Below are 22662 nucleotides of genomic sequence, written 5' to 3'. Positions count from 1 at the left end.
TTAGTTTCTGATTTCTTATTTCCTGTATGCACAACATGGATTATTTTCTTTGTTGCTTCCAGTAATCCATGGATTAAAGTTAGAATCCTTTAGTGGAGAGCTATATTGAATCCTCCTTCCGTACAGTATATTTCCACAGACTTGGAGATTCCCTGTCTGTCTCAAATAAAACTAGGGAAGATGGTACTTTAAAACATGGTTTAATTTGTTCAGTATTCCTCGTGTATGATAGCATGAATTGTAGTGAACTTCATCGGTATTTAGGTGTACTTCTGTTTACGTTTTATTGTGATTCCTCACTCGTATACCTTCATTGCAATTCACTATCAATTAAAGGTACTTTGCAGTTTACCCATAATGGAAGGACTGGAGGCTCCAGATGTAGACACTGGGGATGCAAAGCCTTGCACCTCATGGTCATCAACTTGAATCTGTTGCAGTTTGATAATATCAAACCCACATTACCACCTTATAGGCATCACACACTTGTATGAAATGAGTTAGTGGTCTCAGGCCAGTCACTAGGAGACTGAAATCTACCTCAGAAAGAGTTGTCATTTCTAACAGTCATAAGATTCACTGGTAGAGAGCAACCCCATGCCTGTTTCCTGGGGTGTAACAGTTACAAGGATCAGACTTCTGAAAAATACAGATTCCTGAAATCAAATGTTCTAATAGGAGAAATGACAGCTCAGTCCTCTTTCATCCTTCCGGAGGTAGCTAGCTGAGTCCACGCAGTTTACTGCCAGTATATATTGATCTTTTGGATGAGACTAAAAACTGGAGATCCTGTCTGCTTTCTAGGAGGGGATTTAGAAATTTTGGTTACTTGGTTGCACCCCCAAATTAGATACTAAATTCCATCATTTTGTGCCTGCAGAATCAGAGACGGTTATTGAAAAATTGCCTCTACAGATACTATGACGCTTTTAATTAAAGAAGGGTTTGGCCCAGTGCTTTAGAGAGAAGCTTTCATCCCGAAGGATCCCAAATATATGGCCTCTTTTCGATATAAACACATTGTATCAAAACTTGGCAGCCATTGATACCAGTGGGATTTCTGTGCATGTATCTGTAGATAGAATTGTAGCCCCTTTCTGTTTGTTCTGCTCTCTGGATATCTAAAGTTGCACAGAACTACTAAGCTTTAGATACTATTAGGTGAACTCACTTGTACCTTTTAGGTACTATCCACCAACTCCATTCGAGGCATAGCAGCACAGAGTGAGAATAGTTGGGACATTTCCAGTCCTGTGGATACACAGTGAACTTCTCTTTTAGGGTGGAAATTTGACATCCTTTTCGAAGTGGCTTATTATAGGGTAGTGGAAAATATAGTTCATATTCTGGTTATAGTTCTACTTTCCATTGGTTTAAGCAATGAATAACAATATAAGCCACTTCAATCCACTCACAAAACTGTACTCATCCTCTGTGATGAGTTCCCATTAACTTAGGCCATGCCTACTCAGCCACTTATGTCGGCAAAATGTATATCACTCAGGGGTGTGGAAAAATCACCCCTCTGAGCATAAGTTTCTCTGGCATAAATGGTACTGTGCACAGCACTATGTCAGCAGGAGAACTTCTCCCACCGACATAGCTACCACCACTCATTGCGAGTGGTTTAGTTATGTCTGCAGGACAGCTCTCTCTCATTGGCATAATGCAGATAGGTGAGAGATTTTACAGCAGCGCAGCTGTGTCAGTACAGCTGTGCCACTGTAAGGTCTCTAGTGTAGACATAGCCTTAGGCTGCAGTCAAACCTGAAGTTGTTGTTGTCAGATGAAGAAACTGAAACCCTAAAACACTAATGGCCGTGATATTATATTGTGTAATTCAAAATATCTCGTATCAGAGGGGTAGTCGTGTTAGTCTGTAACCACAAAAACAAGGAGTCCAGTGGCACCTTAAAGACTAACAGATTTATTTGGGCATAAGCTTTCTTGGGTAAAAAAACCACTTCTTCAGATGCATGTAATTTTCATCTGAAGAATGTAAATGCATGTAAATATAGAACAACAGTAAATTGCTTTGGCTACTGTTTGAAAAGTGAGTTATAAGTGATTTTTGGGAAATACTTTTTAAAAATATTTCGTAAACTGCATGTAACTTCTAGATCTATAGTCTCAAACTTGTTTAAAAATTCTGCTGGGGTTCTCTTTTTTCCAGATCCTTCTCTTCTTGGCAGCTATAGACCCAAGCATACTAAAGTAAGTAATGCAAATAAAATTGCATGTAAATTTGTCTGTGATTTGGATTGTGTGGAATAGAAAAGCGTTTGGGATTTCTGTTGAAGGTGCCTGAGTGAAATCAAGTATTCAACTTCTTCATCTTGTTGTTTGATGCTTTATATTGGACCATTACTTAAATATAGATACGGTTCTTTTATTGTACTATAAAGCATTCTCAAAACATTCTGCACAAACAAACTGTTAACATTATGGACGTAAACTCATAGTAAATAATCATGTTCTGCAGTTATAGAACCCAATTTTTATTTACAGTAACGTCACTTTCACATTACGATGCCAGGGTGAGTCAAGGCGCTTTAAAGTGGGTGCGAAATTACATTTACATTCACTTCAAGAGGATCTCTTGTATCACCAAAGCATTGGTGTAAATGAGAGCCGGGCCCACATTGTTTGTTTTGTTATTTCAAATGTTTGGCTCTTGTGATTATTCTCAAGTTTTGTCTTTCCTTTTTCAGCTAGCTGCTTTTCACATGTTCTCGGTTGGGATGAAGGGGCTTGTTTATCTCACCCACCGGATAGCCGTGTGAAATGAAATGTAACTTGTTTATCCTTTTTTTTCCTAATTTTTGTTTTTCCTGAAATACCCTGGAAATTTTATTAGCAGACTAATAAAATAATTTTATTTATTAGACTGTTAATTATTGTGCGTGTGCCCTATTAGATTTCCTAATGGCTGGGAAGAAAGATGTTGCAGGGAGGGAGAAGGAAAGCGAATGAAAAGGATAAAACTTTGGTTCAGGCCAAACATTCTTGCCAGCCTCTCAACTTTCACTACGTAGGACTGCAGTTTTATGTAGCATGTAAATCTAATCTGTTGTGCTGCTTCTGGATTGTTTCATATTGATAAGTGATAAATTGTATAGAGAACTTCTAAATATGCTTTTATGATGGATGTTTTAATTCAAATCCATTTTTCTCAAATGGGGAAGAAGATATTAGTGGCAGTCATTGTTTGGAACACATAGATAACACAGATACAGATTAAATTCATCACTCTCCTGATGCCCTTAAGCATTCCTGGTTCCAACAAAAAAATACAGGCAAAAGGGAATATACCTTTTATGTTGCCAAAAATAATTGTATAGCTCTGAACTAGATGTTAATATTGTGTAGAGTAAGAGGACCTGAGAATTACTATTGGTGTAATGTAGCTGTTAAGGGGAAATCATTGTTAAATTTAATAAAGCAGATGATATTTGGGCATGCTGTTTGTCTGTGTGTTTAATCTGAAGATTACTTTTGAATGGAATTCTAATTTTGTAGCAAACATCAGCTGCCTCTTTTAAAATTGTTAGGTGAATTAGCTCATGGTGCCAAAATGTTAGGATTCTCCTGGCTTTTATTTGTTAATTTAGGTCTTCTGTGCGGTGTGACTGGGGCATTAAACTTTGGTTAAAGTTCACCTACAAATATTGTCTTGTACAATGGGGTCAGATACAGTCTTGCCTTTCAGAGGGTTTCCTGGCTATCATGGAGAATCCCATGGAATATTATTGAGTTCCTGTACGTGCGTGATATAAAATAAGAAATTAATTTTTTTTCTCCCACAGGGGACAGGAAGCTTTAAAGGGCCAATGGCGTAAAGCTTTAGTCAAGGTTACATTTGAATAAGGCTATAATGAATCTCTTTGTAGGAATATATGAGAACAGATCAAAATTCGATCTAGAAATGCTATTTTTGTATAAGTGGGCATGGCAAACAAGATGAGATGTGGCCTGTTCCTCATGGCTGGAAAACGTGCATCCTTATCCTGCCCTACATCTTTATCATGGAGTCTTTTTTGGTGTCTCTGCCATGTCCAAACATCTCCCTTATGGGGCTGAAGCAGTATCTAGAGATCAAGAATTTGGCCCTAGTTGATGGGACCAGCAGGGAGTGAGATGCTGGATCAAGATGGCGGAATACTAAAGGTTCATCACAGTGGGACACCTTTCTGTGAAACTTAAGGAATATAGCAACCCTTCTAATCCTGTTGCACTGTTTATACATTTTTCATTAACAGCAAACCCCATTACTCAAGTGTGCAAGGTGTAACTTTCCTTAGCACTTTACAGGCTTAGAGAGAAAACCCATGCAAAATGCACTGTATGGGTGTAGTATTCAGTTTTTTAAAGGGTCATAACTTGGGCAAATAGAGAACGCTTCCAGTGGAAATCTCCGAAGTCTCTTTTCACTAGAAACCTGCAAGGCGCTTTCTTCAGTGAGGGCTGTTTCAGATTTTTGCCTCTAATTTTTTTCAGCTCTGTAGCTGATCCAAAAAAACTGCAAAAAATTCTTTTATAATGGGGGAAAATGTTGTCTCCCTCCAGACCACCATCTTGTTTGATAATCCAATATGGCTGAAGAGCTTTTGCTGAGACAAAAGTCCCTGTGCAGAAACCAATCCTAGAAAATTTCAGCCCGAAAGGTGAAAACTTCAAAAAGATATCAGTGACTGGAAACAGGGGATTAGCCTGGAATGCAACCTTAATTATGGGGGGTGCTGCCGTTCCCACTCCTATGTTATATGCAAATCTCTGTAAATAATTGTCTTATGAGCATTGCTTAATATAGACAAGTCTAATTTTTAAACTTTGTTTTACATACAGAAAAAGTGGAAAGTATACATCTCTGCTCCCTGTTAGCGTACGCCCAGGCATAGCAAGGCACTTCTTATATATTATTTGAAGTTCTGCTGCTGTTTTTTCTCTGACAGATTATCAGGTCTCATCATGGGAAAGACTTAGATGGCTCTTCTGACAGCTGTGATGAGCACCCGATCTCGGGTACTGCTACTAGGCAATTTCGTTCTACTAGTTCATTAATACGTTCAGCACCCTCCTCATTGCAGAAACATTCCACAAGTCCTGTACTAAACCGTTCTTCTCTTAGAGAAAGGTAAAGGCTTGTTTTCATTTGTTGTCTGTGAAATTTTAGAAGAATTGGCAATAGTGAATAACAGTTATGTTTGCATAATTGTAGGTTGACTGGGGTTATACAGGCTAAAATGACTGTGGATTTCCTGTTACTTTATGTAGTCATTTGAACTGTCATCAAAGGATCACACGTACAAAACTTAGGGTGTCAATCTTCTCTCATCTGCATTAGTACAGCCCGACTGACATGGGTCCCAAAATCACGGCAATAAAAATCTCTTTTCCAATTGCATGTTTTGAATATTTGGTATAACTCAGTCCAAGTTTTGGCTCTGAAAGTCTATTATATATCTCAAGCAAAATGCTAATATTCCAAAGACTGACTTAAACATCAGGAACTTAAATGTGGTGATTGCATTGGTAAAGTATTCTGAAGGTGTTTTCAACTTTTTACTTTTGATTGTTTTTTAACCCCAGTATTTGTTTGTATTCATATCTAATACAATTAAAGCTTCTTTGTATATATAGAAACTTTACTTTAGGGTTTTCTTTTAAAATATGTAGAAATATAGTTTTAGTGGGGCATATGTGGGCTGGATTTTAAATCCTTGTGAGAGTTTAAGTTGGCGTCGCCTTAGTATTGCCCTCTGCCTGACACTTTTGCAGCATTCTGAATATGATAACTGAGAGATGAATGTGTATTGTGTGTTAATGTTTCTCTTTTTTCTCCTTGTTTATTTGATAACTCTCTGTGTGTAATTAAGGTCACTATGCCACCCTAATCGATTTTACCCCCTATTCTTTTGTGTGGGTCTTTCACAGGCAGTAGACAGGAGAGAGCAACACTTCGAAATCAACCTTTAGCTTTTTTTTGCATGGTACTCAGCTTTGCCAGTCCAGCTCAAAATCAGGTCAACATTCTTGCTGTTTCACTTCACAGGTCTTTCCCCAGCAGAGATTCAGAATTGTGTCCAATGATGTCGTGTTCCGTTCCTATCAGTAGGGGGTACCAGTGTTGTTAATAAATACCCACTGTTTCCTTACTTGAGATCCAAGACTTTTTAAAAAATGTAAATGTTTAAAAAAAGTCTTTTGGCAGAAGCAAAATCATAAAATAAGAAAGCAAAGAGGCAGGAGCAATGAAAACGTAGTCTAAATCTGACCTTAATATTAGTATTGCTAAACATGCTAAGGTTTTAACAGAATATATACTGTAAGTTACATTTGAAGTTGGCAAACATGTAGCCAGGGTCAGCTTTTCGAAATGTATTAAAATACGATTGTTCAAATCACCTAACTCTGTAGAACGTCAGCATTGCTGAAAGCATAACACAATACATCTAGACAAGATGGAGCCTAGGCTATACAATGCTAGTCAGCACATAGCAACAACAAAACTTTGCTAAATAGGTGTGAAGTGAGTGTCCTTCATGGTATTACTTCCCCAGAGCCCCACTATTCCTGTTACTTGCATAACTATGCAGTCCCAGAACCTTTTTGAGCAAAATATGGGAAGGGGTGGGGAGAGGGTTTGCATAATTCCCATGAATCCTGCATTGCATAGCCCAACGGTATAAATACTTGGCCCTTTTCTAATAGTCCCTCGGTGCCTGCCTGCCTGCCAGAGTGGTTGTAAAAGTGCTCCCTTTTTCTGTAGTGTTTGATAAATAAATCAAATAGCTCAACAAACTAACTATTTACTGAGGCTGAAAAGTTTGCTTGTTGTTTTAAAGTTTTGTCTGTTTTATTTTTCTCAGTTTTTAGGTCGCTTTGTGTCATTGTCTTAGAGAAGTCTAAGATAATGGGTTTAAGACAGGGGTGGGCACACTTGACCTGAGGGCCACATTGGGTTTCTGAAATTGTATGGAGGGCCAGTTAGGGGAGGCTGTGCCAAGCATGGCCTAGCTCCCACCCCCTATCTGACCCCCCCGCTTCTCGCCCCCTGATGCCCCCGACTCCTGCCCAATCCAACCCCTCCTGTTCCCTGACAGCCCCCTCCCCCCTTGCCTCATCTACTCCCCTGCTCCCTGTCCCCTGACAGTCCCAAGAACCTCCACCCCTGACTGCCCCCCTGCTGCCCCATCCAACCCCCCCTCCTTCCTGACTGCTCCCCTGGAACCCTTGCTCCCGTTCAACCCCCCTGTTCCTTGCCCTCTGACTGCCCTGACCCCTATCCACACCTCTGCTCCCTGACCACCACCACCCCAAACTCCTCTGCCCTCTATCTAACCTCTCCACTCTGTGCCCCCTTACCGCACTGCCTGGAGCAGCAGTGGCTGGTGCCGCTACAGCCACGCCGCCCAGAGCACCGGTGGCTGACGCCACTATAGCCATGCCGCCCAGAGCACCAGGACAGGGAGTGGTGGCGCCCGGCTGGGGTCAGCCACACCACCGCGCAGCACAGAGACGAGTCAGACGGTGGCTGTGCAGCTGCGCTGCCCCAGGAGCTCACAGCCCTGTGGCCCAGAGCATTGTGCTGCCAGTGCAGTGAGCTGAGGTTGTAGGGGAGGGGCCGGGGGCTAGCCTCCTGGGCCAGGAGATCAGGGGTCGGGCAGGAGGGTCCCGCGAGCCGTAGTTGGCCCACCTCTGGTTTAAGAGGTGGTGTTCTTTCCTCAGACCTGCTTTATATAGATCTGTAATGTGCCCTTTATACCTTGGGGAAGTGCATTCCGCTAAGCAGGGATAGACCATTATTTTTTGTCAAGGTATAGTCAAGGTCCAGACTCCAGAGAAAATAATAATAAAAAAATAATAATAAGTAAACGAACAAATTTTTGGGGTCCATTCAAAAGCACCTGGCAGTTCGGATTTGGCCTGCAGTATGCCTCTTGACTACCCCTCCTCTAAAGGCTGTGACTCTCAAAAAGGGCCCAAAAGCATTGTAAGACTTTGGTCCAGAACTTGCTTTTGGAAGAGGCTCCAGTAGCGTGCATGTCCAGGTGGTTTTCTCCTATGAAAGTATCTCTCTTCCCCACTCCATCCCCCCCCCCCATCTCCCCAAGCGCAAGTAATTTGGCAGCTAAGCCTTGCTAGATGATAAAGCCTGATGCAAAATCTCAAGCTGAAATCATCCCCTTCTTTGGGATTCCTTTACATGCATTGAAATGGGTTCGACCAGCTAAAGATCTAAGTTCTTTGGTTGGAGCTGAGAAAAGAATGCACTCGGTGATTTCTGGTGTGCTGAGAGACAAATCGGGCTTTGAGAATCATGCATCCAGTTTGAAGTAATCCTTTTTTACACCTGCAACTGGCAGATGTGAAAACTCCCTAACTGCTATTTTCAGTCTGAAAGATGTGGAGCATCATGAGTGGTCACTCCTGCTCTCAGGTGCTTGTGTGATTCCTGCCAGGGGGGATTGCTGAAACATGGATTCATTTGCTATAAGTCAGAACAACAAACCACAATCAGGTTTGCTTGAGAACAGTCAAAGATCTATGTGTAGGACTCCTTTCTTTTGCATTGCCAAGAGAGTCTCATTTTACTCCTTTCTTCTGTTTTCTCTCATTTCCAGAGTACTGGGAAAGTTTTGGCAGCATAGAGTTGGATGATCTTCGTTAATCCAATATGGGTCCAGCTGATCATGTGTGTCCTGGCTCCATTGAAATCTATGGAAGTTTTGCCTTCGAATTCAATGGAGTCATGATTTCATCCCAGGTTCTTGGCTTCTAGTTTTGTCCCCAGGTTGTTTATTCACTCTCTTCCTGAGACAAGATCCCCTGTCCCAGCAGGGTAATGCATCCGGACTTCAGGGTCCTTCGTCTCATGTTATAAAGATATCTTAAAATGGAATCCAGAAAGCCACCTCCGCTAGAAAGCAGAATGCTGGTAAATATAACTGTTTTTAAAAGTTTGCTCACCGTAGAGGCTGTGACCTGGTTTCCTGTCCAGTTCCAATTTCTTTAGACTTTCTTCTCTCTCTGTTATCAAAGCTGTTCTTAAGTAAACATCTGCAGTTTCCATCTGCTATTACTGCTTATGTTGGCCCTGAACCTAGTCCTGTGAAAAGGTGCTCTGGCTTTGTCTGTTCCCTGGTGAAACACTTCTTTAAAAGTCATACAAACTTGTACAGTCCTATTCAGGAACCTACTCAACGTTGGGACTTGGTATTAAATAAACTCATGGGAGGATGTTTGAGCTTTTAGGGTCTTGCTCTCGTCATTGCTTTTCAGTGAAGATCTCCTATTTTGTCACAGTTGACTTGGCCAGAAGGGTTTGAGTTACAGGCCTTGATGATCTATCACCTTATACCATATTCCACGAAGACCAATGGCTACTTTACCCTAATCTAGACTAATTTATATCTGACATATCATCTCAATCACTGATATCTCTGCCTGTCTCTTTCACAATGCCCCATAATGATGCTGAGGAGGTGAAGTTGAACACCATGGATGGCAAGAGCACTGGCTGCTACTTAAACGGGACTAAGCCATTTCAGAAGTCAGACCATTTATGGTCTCTGGAGAAGAATTTGAGGATCAACCACCTGAGCTCAAAGACTGTCACAATGGATAAGAAAATGCATCCAGTTATGATATATATACCAGGTGTGCCTGAATTTTTAAGGGTTCGATCAACAAGGGCATTGCAAAGTTGATGGTGTATACATGCAGTGTACCCTTATGTGAAATTTGTAGGACTGCTACCTAGAGGTTAGTTCACACCTATGAATCACTATTCTCTTGACATCGCAGCCAGAGCAAATGGTGGTATTAAAGGACATTATTTAAGACCCCCCCATCCTTAGAAGGTGATTGGCTAGCCTTCATGCTTTAAATTAAACAAGTTTACTTCTCAGCAAGTTTCAGAGTAGGAGCCGTGTTAGTCTGTATCCATAAAAGGAATAAAAGTCCTTGTAGCACCTTAGACTCTAACAAATTTATCAGCAAGAGCTCTTGCTCTCTGTGTGCCTCCGTAGAGCTACCTCTTTTCTGCTTCAGAGCCCAGCTCTATACAGGGCTTCTGGGGGTGGAAAGCAACTGAGGGACCATTAGAAGGGAAGATGCATTCCCTGTCTACAGAATTTTGCACTCGAGGAATTGAGTGCACCCCCCAGCTACTGCTGAAAACAATTATGTACTGCCATAGTATAAGTCTTAGTACTTGTCTACACTTTAAAAAAAAAATGTGGTTATTGTAGCTATTTCTTCACAGTTAAAGCAGCAAAATAAGCATAGTCTGAGAGCAGTGATATCAGTATAAAGGTGCTTATACCAGTATAGTTTCTTGTGATTTGGAAACTGAAATAAGCTATATACTATAAATCATATAGGTTTTATTGGTATAGCTATATCTACAGGAGGGCTTTTACTGCCATAATCATGTCAGCAAAAAAAAAATCACACTTCTTACTGACATAATTATGCCAGTAAGACCAATCCTTACAGCATCTCTCTGTGTTGGCAATACATGCTGAGAACAGGTTATTTTTGGTAAGTAGCCACTTCGTATCCTTTAACTGGGAATAAAGTTACTTCTGCTGGTTACCATGAGTACTGCAAAGATACAAAATATCCAAGTTCTATCTATTCTAGAATTAAGTGTACCTGTATTTGGTTTTTCTGGATGATCTGATCTCATGTTACATGGGTAGTTTCTCAAAAGATTCTTTTAGCTGCTTGTCTGGTTATAGTTATCTAAGGAGTTATTTCTTTTTTTTTCTTTTCTTTTTCTATCTTGCAATAGAGCTCTCCAATTGTGAATCTGCTACTACAGTACTTTATTGATTTCTGTTCTGTGATTGTTTGTCCTTCCATGTAGTTTCTTCTCAGCATGAAGTTTCTGCTTTGAAGTTGATAAATTCTTCATGGAGGCCACATGCACACATTTACACACACAGTTGGAAGTTTTGCTGGTGGGGAAGGGGTTGTACCTGATGCAAACGTTTTGCAGTAAGCTTTGCATTAACTCTGCTATCCAAGATGGTGTAGGTTTTCTTGCTATGTGCAAATGAATGTTTGGATTGTCTGATATTTGAAAATACCTATTTATTATAAAGTTGAGCATTGTAAGCTGGTGTTTAAATAGTATACAAACATCTATTTGAATTGCTAATAGTCTGTTCCATCTTAGTGGATGTCTGAGAATTGTATTCATCTGTATTATAACACCCAGACTTGATTCTTTTTTTTTTTTTTTGAGCTAAGGTAAATGTTGTCTGTTAGCATGACTTTAAAAAAAATCCTTACCTCATAAAAGAAAATAAATGTCTTTAGACACATTCCAAGGGAAAATAGTTTTGTACCTTAGATCATACTTGACATAGCATCTTTGAAATGAATGATGAGAACTTCTCTGATCTGGCTTTTTCTAGGTCACTGAGCTATACTTTCAAAGTGTTTATACAATCTATTGGAATCAATAAACAATTTAAACTGATGTAACTGCAGAATGTTTGCAAGTCCCAAGGAAAATTGGAAGTATGACAAAATACAGCTATAGAAGTTTATCAGGGCAAACAGCCATTGAAATGAAATGACTTTTCCTCCAACATTGCAATAGAATACTGACACCTTATTCACATAAATAAGTAGCTAGTGGTTTTTATAATGCATTATAGTGGTTTTGTGCAACTGAAAATCCTTTATTTATATTTTAAGAAGCTGTCTTCTGAAAGCCGTTTTATAAAATGTCTCCAATAGGAGTTATCACATCATTAGATGGTTTCAATTTAGATTATGGGTGTTACATTTTCTGGCATCATGTTATTTTCGGATGAGTTTTGATTGGTGTAAATATTAACATTGACTTAAAATGTGGATTAGGCTTTATAGTTATTACTAAAATTAGACAGTAAAGATACTGGCAAAACTAATTAAAAAGGAGCTGATACTGTTTTAATCATACTTAAGGTTTTGATTTTTGTAAATTAAGTTCAGGGCTTATGTGACCAACAAACATTTCTTATACCACAGTGCAGACTAGTGGATTGTTCAGTAATGCCACTGACGAGATGCATATAGCTTTTGCACTAAATACATAGTCTTCTGCTGTGGAACATGGATACATTTCATATGTGTGACTAAAATAGCAAATATAGTTTTATATTTTCCAAGATAAAGCATCTGACCCCAGTGGATATTTACAAACATAAAATCAGTAACAGTGCTTTGAAAGCCTCCAAACAAACTTTAGCCGCTTTATTTCCTGTTTCAAAAAAGCAAATACTATAAATTACAGCAACATGTCTGACCTCTGTTTCCAGTATTAAACAACACAAGCAAATCTGACAAATTGAAATTGCTGCATACATGAGACACAGTGCCATGCTCTCATGGACTGTTTCATTTGTGGCAATAGGAACTGGCACACTTGAATTGCTTGCAAATCTATATTTTTTACATGCACAAGTTCAGCAGCAATTTATCCAGTGCTAGGGTTTGAAATTAGTGATCAGAAGTTGGAAGATCACATTACTAACCCTGCTTTTCTTTTCTTTTTTTTTTCGGGGTGGGGGAAGGGGGAAGTTATTTCATTCTTACCTGCTCAAATGTCAGAGCATTTCAGCAGAGCTGCAGGTTTCTAGCAATTTATTGGATAATAATACAATGTTTTCCTTCTAATGTTCAGTCCTAATTCAGTTACATGATGAAAATGCAGAATCCAGCCCTCTCACTCATAATTTCTCTGTCAGATCAATTAAGAAAAGTCAACAGACCATTCTGCCTTTTTCTAAGAATGGTTATTGAAAATCTGTTACTCTGACAAGATTTGTTTTGTTTTTAGGTTCTTTGTGGAGAACAAAAGAGTCATTTGAACTGCTCATATGCATTGCTAGGTTTTAAAGTAACTGTAACCATTCCAGAAAAAAACATTATGTCTGGCTTAATGGAAAAAAAAATCTGCTCAGTGACGGTCAAAGAGCAAACAAAATCTTAAACTATGTAAGGAATCTGAAAATATGCCGATATATAAATCAGTGATAACCCTCACCTGGATGACTGTGTGAATTCTATGCATTCTCTCTCCAAAGAGAGATAGTAGAAACAGGAGAGGGTCAGAAATGGATGACAAATGATTAGATGCATGGAAATATTCTGTAGGAGGATAGGTTGAAAAGATTGGGACTGTTTACAGGGAAGATATGGCGGCATACCAAATAATGAATAATTTAGAACAGGTAAAATGGATACAGAAAAATGGAGAAAAGAACAGGAATCTTGAAGTAGAACACTTATGGAATAACCTGCCCATATTTAGAGTTGCTCAGTTAGAGGTTGGTTATTCTCTGAAGCATGAGAGTTTAGATCACATCAAGACCTTTGGGTTATCATTGTCATCTTTCTTGCCAGTTCCCTTTTGGGGGTTGATGGTTTTGAGTCTTTTTCCAGAACTCATGATCATCCATGAGGCTGTTGTGCAGATTGGCCGTTCTGAGGTCTGTTGATATCTGGTCAATATGCAGTGCCTATAGTCTTCCCCTGGGTTATCATCTGTGCAGAACCATGAAAGAGCCATCCTACTGATGTAGCTGTCTGATCTCTGCATGATATGCCCATACCAATGTAGACCAGCCTCCCTCAACTTGTCTTCACTTGGAGAAACCCACATTAGGCTCCTTACAACCTCATTTTGTTTCCTTTCATAGAATGTCCAACCATTTCATAGAATCATAGAATATTAGGGTTGGAAGAGACCTCAGGAGGTCATCCGATCCAATCCCCTGTTCAAAACAGGACAAACACCAACTAAATCATCCCAGCCAAAGCTTTGTCAAGCGGGGCCTTAAAAACCTCTAAGGATGGAGATTCCACTAAGTAACCCATTCCACTGCTTCACCACCCTCCTTGTGAAATAGATTTTCCTAATATCCAACCTAGACCTCCCCCACTGTAACTTGAGACCATTGCTTCTTGTTCTGTCTTTGACCATCTCAGTGTCTTAATTTCTGTGGTGGAGAGCATACTGATTTCCTTTCTTGTGGCTGGCCGAGTCTCTGTTCCGTATGTTAAGATGGATCGAATTACAGTTTTAGATACTCCGCCTTTTAACATTATTGAGGTCAGCTGCTGCCACTTGCACCACAGAGCTTTAGGGTAGTGCCAGGCATTACTCGGGGGGGAATCATCATCCTAAGAACGACCATACTGGGTCAGACCAATGGTCCAGCTAGCCCACTATCCTGTTTTCCAACAGTAGCCAGTGCCAGGTGCTTCAGAGGGAATGAACAGAACAGGCAGTCATGGAGTGTTCCATCCCATTTTTCACTCCCAGCATTTGGCAGTCAGAGGCTAGGGACACCCAGAACATGGGCTTGCCTCCCTGACCATCTTGTCTAATAGCCATTGATGCACCTATCCTCCAGGAACTTGTCTAATTCTTTTTTGAACCCTGTTATAGTTTTAGCCTTCACAACATCCACTGGCAATGAGTTCCCCAGGTTTACTCTGCATTATGTGAAGAATTACTTCCTTTTATTTGTTTTAAAGCTGCTGCCTATTAATTTCATGAGGTGACCCCTGGTTTTTGTGTTATCGTGAGCCATTGATCCTAGATATTTAATCACTTTCACTCTTCAAAGCTCTCTGCATATATAATCTTTGAAGGAGGAGGACTCACCAGAAATTATCCTAGCCTTGATCTTATCAACATTTACCTGAAGTGCAACCACTCAAAATATGTTGCCATTGTTCAGAGCTGGCTTGCAGAGTCTCTCAGTCTTTCACCTATATCACTAAGTCAGCAGCAAACAGTAGGTTCCAAGGCACCTCCCTTCGTATATTCTCATTTACATGCGTGACAACCACAAACATAAAGGGGCTCAAAACTGGCCTGTGTTATAGGCCAACATTTACTGGAAAATCTCTACTGTGGCCCCATTCAATTTGACTATGTAGTCACTCTGTCATACATGTCCTGGATAAGACAGTCACTCTGTTATACATATCCTGGGACACCCTTCTTTTACACAGTATACAGAACTGTTTCTTATGGTACGTGATTATACGCCAAGACCAGACTCAATTGCCATCTTTTTTTCTCTAAACTTCTCTGTGGGGATTCATAGTGCACATATGGCATCAATTGTGCTCCTTCCTGGCATGAATCCAGCCTGATCCTTCCAAATTTCAAGCATTCCACATAGACACTTTTCAGTAATCTTCTTCCATACTTTCGCAGCAGGTGATATCCGCTTAATTGGTTGATAATTAGCACACAATGTAATATCTCCTTTATGTTTAAAAAAAGGCACCTCAAAGTTTTCACGCCATTCATCCAGCATTTTCCCTTTCTTAAGAATATAATTAAACAAATGTATAAGATACTTAATACTTTCCATTCCCAGTGATTTCATTTCACCCACTAGTACTTCTTCTGGCCCAAGTACTTTGCCCTTTTTCATTTTCTTAAGTGCTTCTGTAGCCTCTTCCTTCTGTATGCAATCTATCAGGCCCCGATTCAGCATACATGTTCTTACTTCCTCCCTTGGGTTCTCCTCATTCATCACTCTTTCACAGTAATCACTCCAAACTTTGTTGATTAAGGAATATTGCAAATAAATGGAGAAATATTCATTTCTAGTGTAAGCAAACTTGTTCACGTCTCTCAACATTTTCTCTCTTGCCTTGGCAGGTCTTTTGATGATCTTCTCTCCCTCATGTCCTCCTAGTTGGTTATATCACACATCACAGGCCACACTTTTAGCCCCTACAACACTTGTTATGGCTGCTTTGTTTGCCTCCATGTATGCCATCTTATCTCTCCTCAAACCACTGACCAAACATTTTGTTTTAGAAGGTTACTTTTTTTCACCCCCAACAGATTCTTTAACTTGAGGAGTCCACCACCCAAATCTCCCTTCATATCCTTTTTGGCATTGGTTTCATCATTTCTAGGACTTCATGTGCCATTTCTAACAGTTTACTTTCATTGGAATCAGTTGTCCTCCACTCGTCCCTGTGTGTAGTCAGGAAGTCTATGCATTACTCTTTGTTTGAAGGTTTTCTCATTCCCATCTTTAAATTGCCATCATTTAGGCCTCGCTGGTGCCCAGGGGGCTCAGACATTTCTGCCTTCTGGAGTCCATAAGGAGAAGTCTGTGCTGTCTGACAGTGCGCCCTCTGGGTATTACCTTACCATTATTTGTGATCTATCTAATAAATCAGTTTGGGACTTATCTGGCACAAGTTATGAGATGGCTTTCCCTTTTCTGCGAGTGCTGTCACCAATTCCAATGCCAGACAAGTCTGTAGAACCTTTTCCTCTCTCAAAAGTTCATGGTTTCAGTGCCTTATGGCCTGCTTCATATCCAGCCTTGTCAGTTCAAATGTGTGCATTTTAGATCTGTTTCAGTAAATGTTTTCGCATTGGGTGGTATGTTTCCAATAAGGCACAGCAACTCATCGAAAAACTTCTCTTTTGATCCTCTCCTAACTGTGGTGCACATCAACTTAATATAGCTAGTGACATCTTCCCAACACAATTTAACATCCATTAGTCAGTCCAGCCTTCTGGTAATCTCTGTCATATGCCTGTGAATGGTTTCATCTGGAACAACTTCCAACACTATTTCAGGAAGTTTAATTCCCTGAGTAGTGAATTTTGTAACCATCCACCAGCATCTTGGCATCTACAACTTTCCCTATGATCTCTTGTATAAGTGTCATGTTAATATTAGCCTCATTTTCAGACCTCGCATAGTTCCAGATTTCCTCCAGTGACTGTTCTACGTTCCAACTTGCACGTCTGCTTACTCGCTTGCTTCTTTAACTTTTTAGCAGCCTTTTCTCAGTTACATAGTCAAACAAGGGTTCTGTACATAGCTTGCAGGGAATATCTTAGCTCTCTGGGGTACTTGACATAGATATCAGTTCACATGAGCTTGTCTGCTGGATGAGCTTTATAGGTCAGCTATCCAAACATGCGACCTTTGGCTTGAAATTAGAGTTTCCTTTCTCCTAGGTGAGCTGCCTACCAAGGGTGACAAGCTCCACCTGCCGTGGAAATACCTTTGGGTGTTTTTATAAACATATTTAATCATCATCAGTTTAACCTTCCTTCTTTGCAAACTCTTGGTCAGCAACTGTGCTTGAGTAGTCAATAATAATTATAGGCTGGGCTGGTAGCCCTGCCTATTATTAAGGTTGCCCAACATGTCCCATAAGACTCTATTTTCAGTAGTTTATAACTTTACCAGAATTCAACTGTTTGGGCTGAAATTTTCCATGCTGGATGTGTGCCTCAGGCTGATTTTGGTTTTGAAAATTTCAGCCAAAATGATTCTCTCGGCTCTGAGAAAGAGGCTAGTGCAAGGTACGTTTTGTCCATGTTTAAGAATTCAAGTGCTCTTTTTTCTTTAAACAGCTCTAGCATCTCTGTGCTTTTGAGCAGGGACTTGAAGTTGCTCAGGTTGTGGCCCTGTGTTGTCCACATTAAAATCGCCCCAAATTTGGCCAAATTGTAAGCCATTGAAAAATTGCACACATGCTTAGTAGAGACTTCTTAAACTGGGACTTGCTGGACAAAGAGACTGGAGCTAGGAATCAGTGTGAGTGGATGCTGAGGAAAGTAACAGGGGAGGAGGCATGGGGAAGACTGATGGAATGAGGAGCCTGAGAGTAGACACTGGGAGCTACTGTGTGGGGAGCAGAGAGAGAGATCAGACATGGAGCTGGAAAGGGGGAAGTGGAACTGGCTGGGCAAGGTGACAGCTTGAGAGGAGAGATCTGTGAAACCTGCTGGCAAAGGTCCCATACCGTTCTCCTGCTGGTCCACACAGAGGTTGACAACCTACTGTTGCTGTCAGTTACTCCATTAGCTCAAGTAGCAGAGGACTGTGTAGTGGATCTAAAGGTTCCATCCCTGCTAATATGATGCAACATCATAGAAATCCTGGGTATTTTTAGTTGGCTATTTTAAAAATCGAGGAAATTACACACAGAAAAACTATTAAAAATACATTTTTGAAATTGTGGCTATATTTTCCCAATGCCCTCCTTCGAAAGGTTTCTTTAGCTCAGTGATACTCAGACTGAGGCTCAGGAGCTGCAAGTGGCTCATTGCAGCACACGATATTAAAACGCTGTGTGATTTAATTATTAACCAATCAGGATGCTTTTTCTATGTTATTAACTAATTGTAGTTGATAAAATAATACTTGGTCAGTCATTTTGCTGTGAGAATATTATATACACCTCTACCCTGATATAATGTTGTCTTCGGGAGCCAAAAAATCTTACCATGTTATAGGTGAAACCGCGTTATATCAAACTTGCTTTGATCCGCCGGAGTGTGCAGCCCAGCCCCTTCCCTCCCCCCGGAGCGCTGCTTTACCATGTTATATCCAAGTTTGTGTTATATCAGGTCGCGATATGTAGGGGGTAGAGGATGGATGTGTGTGTGTGTATGTATGTGTATATACATACATATATAATATGCTAAGTATTTTCCCTGTTGTACTGCTTAAATATGAATATATAGTAAATGAAACAATGAATTCACACTTCTATGGCTCTTTTGGGTAATGTTGATGGCTAATTTGGCTCCTGAATACCACCAAGGTCTGAATATCACTACTTTAGCTCTATCTGAGAAGAGAAAGAGAGGATTGAACTTTAACCGACTATACATTCCAAATAGAAAGTAATAATTTGTGTTTCTTAATTTAAAAAAACTTCACAGCAAAAAGCGTGGCCGTCTTTAAACTAAGGATATTTCTTATTTTCCCCCCCTTTCCTACAGATTTAACTTTGGTTGGTCTACACCAGCAAATGGAGAAGAGATCCATAAACGAGTGAAAAACATTTTAAGGACACACAGCGCTAGGCAAAGGCTAACATTTGTAAGTTTTATGTTTACAAGCTAAAAACATTATTTGCCACAAAATATTTTTAAGGAAAAAATTGTGCCTCTTATAGGTTTTATGTAATAAAAGATTTCTTTTCTGTGGAAGTCATGGACAGTGTGGCAGGCACTATGCAGCCTTTATGGATGAGGTTGTGGGTAACTCCCTCACAGAGCGTTGCAGGATAGTGACATTGTGTTAATCTTTATATTTCTCTCTCCTGCTCCATTTTAAAATAAACTTAGTAGAAATGTGTTATGTGACTTCAGAAAGCTTAATTCCCAAGTGCCTGAATGTCACCTAGCTGGAGATGCTGTATTCAGCTATTTTGTACGGGTACCTTTATTCCTCAGATGCATGTTATTTTTTCTTCATTACCTGACCTTCTCTGAATGGTGGAGGAAGAGTGTGCTCTTTATGTAAATAAGAAGTTTATGCCCTAGATCAGCATATTTCATTCTTCTCTCAGTTAGAACTTAAGGGCATGTGTAGTCAGATAAGTGAACCCATATTCCAGTGTGTCTGAGTCCTGGAAATGTAGACAGAGATTTTTTAAAAAGTTAAGCTTCTACAGCCAGAAAAACAATTCTGCTCTGAAAATGATTTTGTAAAATTGGCGTAATGAGATTCCATTTTTGTGTCTTGGTGACTCTAGGTCAAATCAATTTACAAGTAAAAAGGTTTTATTATAATTGCCTAACTCAGCCTGGAATCTGAAAGTCAGTATGTGTTCATTCTGGCTCATGGTCCCCCAACAATAATTCTGTAGCTGAAATGCAATTAACAGTGCTGCTGATCTGTAACCTAGGCTGGAATCCAAGCCACTCTCCTATAGCTGTGTTGGATAGTCAGCAGTAATGAGAGTAAAAACACTAGTAAAACTCAAATTGGAACAGATCTACACAGTAGTGATAATAGTTAAGTGTTTTCATCCATGGAACTTAAAGGGTTTACGAAAGAGAGCCAGTGTTAGAGTGGGGAAACTGAGGTGCAGAACGGTGAAGTGACTTGCTAAGGTCACCCAGTAGGTCAGTGGCGCACCTGGGAATAGAAACTGATCTCCTAACTAGTTGGGCCACCCTATCCAAAGACAAGAAGGACTCTCTTCTTTTTTCATAACACTCTTCAGAGTAGAACTGCACTTAAAAAAACCTCAAATCTATGTAGCCAGAAATCTCTTTAGTTTGAACCTATTTCCTGAAGTTTCAAGTTGCTTGAGTTCATCTATGTCCTTTTGTGCTCTGTTGACAGGTTAAACAGTATGACAATCTGTTAACGCTTTTGTGATGTTCCATTTAGTCCGATAATTCCCTTTTTGAAGCTCTACCATTGTATGGGGTGAATACTGTAGAGAAGTTTCCCTTCATGAGATTTCTTATCTCCAAAGCACAGACTTCTCTTGTAGCTCCACCTGTGCATGCAACATAGCTGAGGGTGAGCAAAGCATGTTATATGCCATACCAGCTTACTGCAGCACTGAGTATCTTAAACCATTCTTTACTGAGAACTTCACAAATACGTTTTCAGCACTCTGGCACAAATAGCAATTATACCTGTACTCAGGTTTCATTGTGCGTATGGATAGATTAATGGAGTATGGAAAAAAACAAGACACAGTACACTGAATTGGAAGACCAGGGACAAGGAGGCATTATCAGTCCTTTCAACGGTTGATTTGAGATGTTGGTTCTATCACACTTTTTTTTGTCACTGGACATGAGAACAAGCCTCTTTCCTTCCCTAATCTTTATCCTCTACATTCTCTTAATATTAAAACATTTCCTTGTTTTTCTCCTATCATGAAAATCTTACTGAATCCCAAGTACTGTATCATACTTTCCCTCCTCTCTTGATCATATGGACAATTCCTTCCTACCAACTCTCTCTTTGACACCTTGTAGACTAGCTTTCTGAAGAGTCAAGTTGCAAAACCACTCTTGCTAAAGAAACCCATGGTAATATCTTGGCAAGATCTAATGGTTTTAGCTCTCTCTTCACCTTTGAAAGGACTGATAACGCCTCCTTGTCCCTGGTCTTCCAATTCAATGTACCATGTCTTGGTTTTTCTCCTTCCTTTCTAATTAGCTCCATAGTCTATGGCACTATCTTCTCCTTCTTTGTCAGAGTTCCTGGGACTCCATTCTTGGCTCTTATCCTCCCACTCTCTCTGGGTCATCTCATCCATAACTATCTTTACAGTAGTAGTTATCCATAAATCTACTTCTCTGCTTCTTATCGTTACTTCCAATTCTGCATCATGCTGCTACCTCTGATTCACAATAGTGAACCCAGTCTTGGCTGTTCTTCTACCCCCCATTGTCTTTGCTTTTTCCTGAATTGGTTCATGCCACCACTATTTTTCTTGTATTACAGGCTCTCATGCCTAGTGTCATTTTCGATTAGTCTTTGATTCTTCCATCATGGCCAAACCATTGCCAAAACTTGTCATTTCCTTTTTTACAATACTTCCAAAATTAGTCTCTTCTTTTCACACCCACTGCCAAGGTGATAGTCCATGCTCTAGTAACTTCTTCTCTAGGTTACTGTTCCTCATTGGCCTTCCCCTCTTCTTCCTTTTTTAGTGTATCCAAAATGTATCTAAGATCCGCATGTTGTCAAAGCTCTCCATAGCTCCACTCTACCTTTATACTTTCCCTCATCTCTACCCCCAACCCAGCCTCCTCACTATGTTCTGCCATACTTCCTGTTTAACTCTCCCTGGTCTCCTTTTCCCATGCTCTTTTCATGTTTCCCCGGCATCGCCCTCCAAGTTCAATGCAGCTTCTCTGGGCACATCTACACTGCCAGTTGGTCTGTGGCTTCGGACCACAGGGCTCAGCACCTGCTGGCTCTGGATTGTGTGAGACTCAGTCCCTTAGCCCAAGTCAGCAGGCATGGGTAGTGTAGACATACCCTCTGAGAGTGATACTTGTTCTGTGAAGTGTATCTTTAGCGCCTTCTACCAGCTGTGTGCTATATTGTACCTGCGCTGACTTAAGACTGTTGGATTTTCATATTGACTGAAAGGTACAGTTTGACACTAATGGTGGTATATGTGACTTCTTTACATGATGGGATGAGAATGAATTCTTACTGATTAGCTTAAAATCACATCCATGAGCTCCTGTGACTTCTCTTTTGGAGGAAGGACAACAATTTTGACTTTCCAAATTATTAATCTACGAGTTTATTTACAAAACTAGGGGTACGCACAGACTGAAGTTCTTGTCAAATGAAAAATATTCAGTCTGAATCCCCAGATTTACAGTATAGACAGTAACTAAAATTCATATAATTCATATGTTTGTACCCACCCATTCATATTCAGGTATGAGAACCTAGTCTCCCAATCTGATTTTTCTATCAACTGTTGGCTATTTTTCAAAGCTATTAGAGAGACTTTGTGAGATGGGGGGGGGGGGGTTAAGACTATTTCATTAAATGTAAGTGAAGATGCTGTACCTTCCCTAAATTTTACATGAATTTCATGACCTTGTGTGAGGTGCCTTGCGGCCTGTTAAATACAAGATGTTTGTAACATTTTTCTGTGTTCGAGGCACTAAAAAGCAGGTACAGCTCAAGTCAGTCTCTTCTGATGTGCCAATGAATTTAGGATGGTAAATTGAATTTTGTGACGGTCCAGCACCTATATGTAATGAAAGTTTGCACAGCCTAAACCAGCTCCAATAGTCCATGACTGTATCTCCTGAACACCAGACCATGACTCTAAGGCCTGGTCTACACTACACGTTTAAACCAAATTTAG

The 22662-nt window shown here is 40.2% G+C and overlaps 1 protein-coding gene across 1 annotated transcript in view; it reads left to right on the top strand.

Annotated features, from left to right (window-relative positions):
* The window catches only part of SPATA6 (spermatogenesis associated 6), a 56804-nt gene that overhangs the window by 19999 nt on the left and 14143 nt on the right, over positions 1 to 22662 (top strand). The window contains exons 9-11 of the mRNA XM_075068242.1: positions 2174 to 2214; positions 4953 to 5134; positions 18794 to 18893. Coding sequence (XP_074924343.1) covers positions 2174 to 2214; positions 4953 to 5134; positions 18794 to 18893 — 323 coding nt within the window. The remainder of the gene's footprint in view (positions 1 to 2173; positions 2215 to 4952; positions 5135 to 18793; positions 18894 to 22662) is intronic.

Source organism: Chelonoidis abingdonii, chromosome 7 (genome assembly GCF_003597395.2).
Source record: "Chelonoidis abingdonii isolate Lonesome George chromosome 7, CheloAbing_2.0, whole genome shotgun sequence".
Taxonomy (NCBI): Eukaryota; Metazoa; Chordata; order Testudines; family Testudinidae; genus Chelonoidis; species Chelonoidis abingdonii.
Note: the sequence above shows the minus strand (reverse complement) of the source record. Positions and strands in the feature narration are given on the sequence as shown.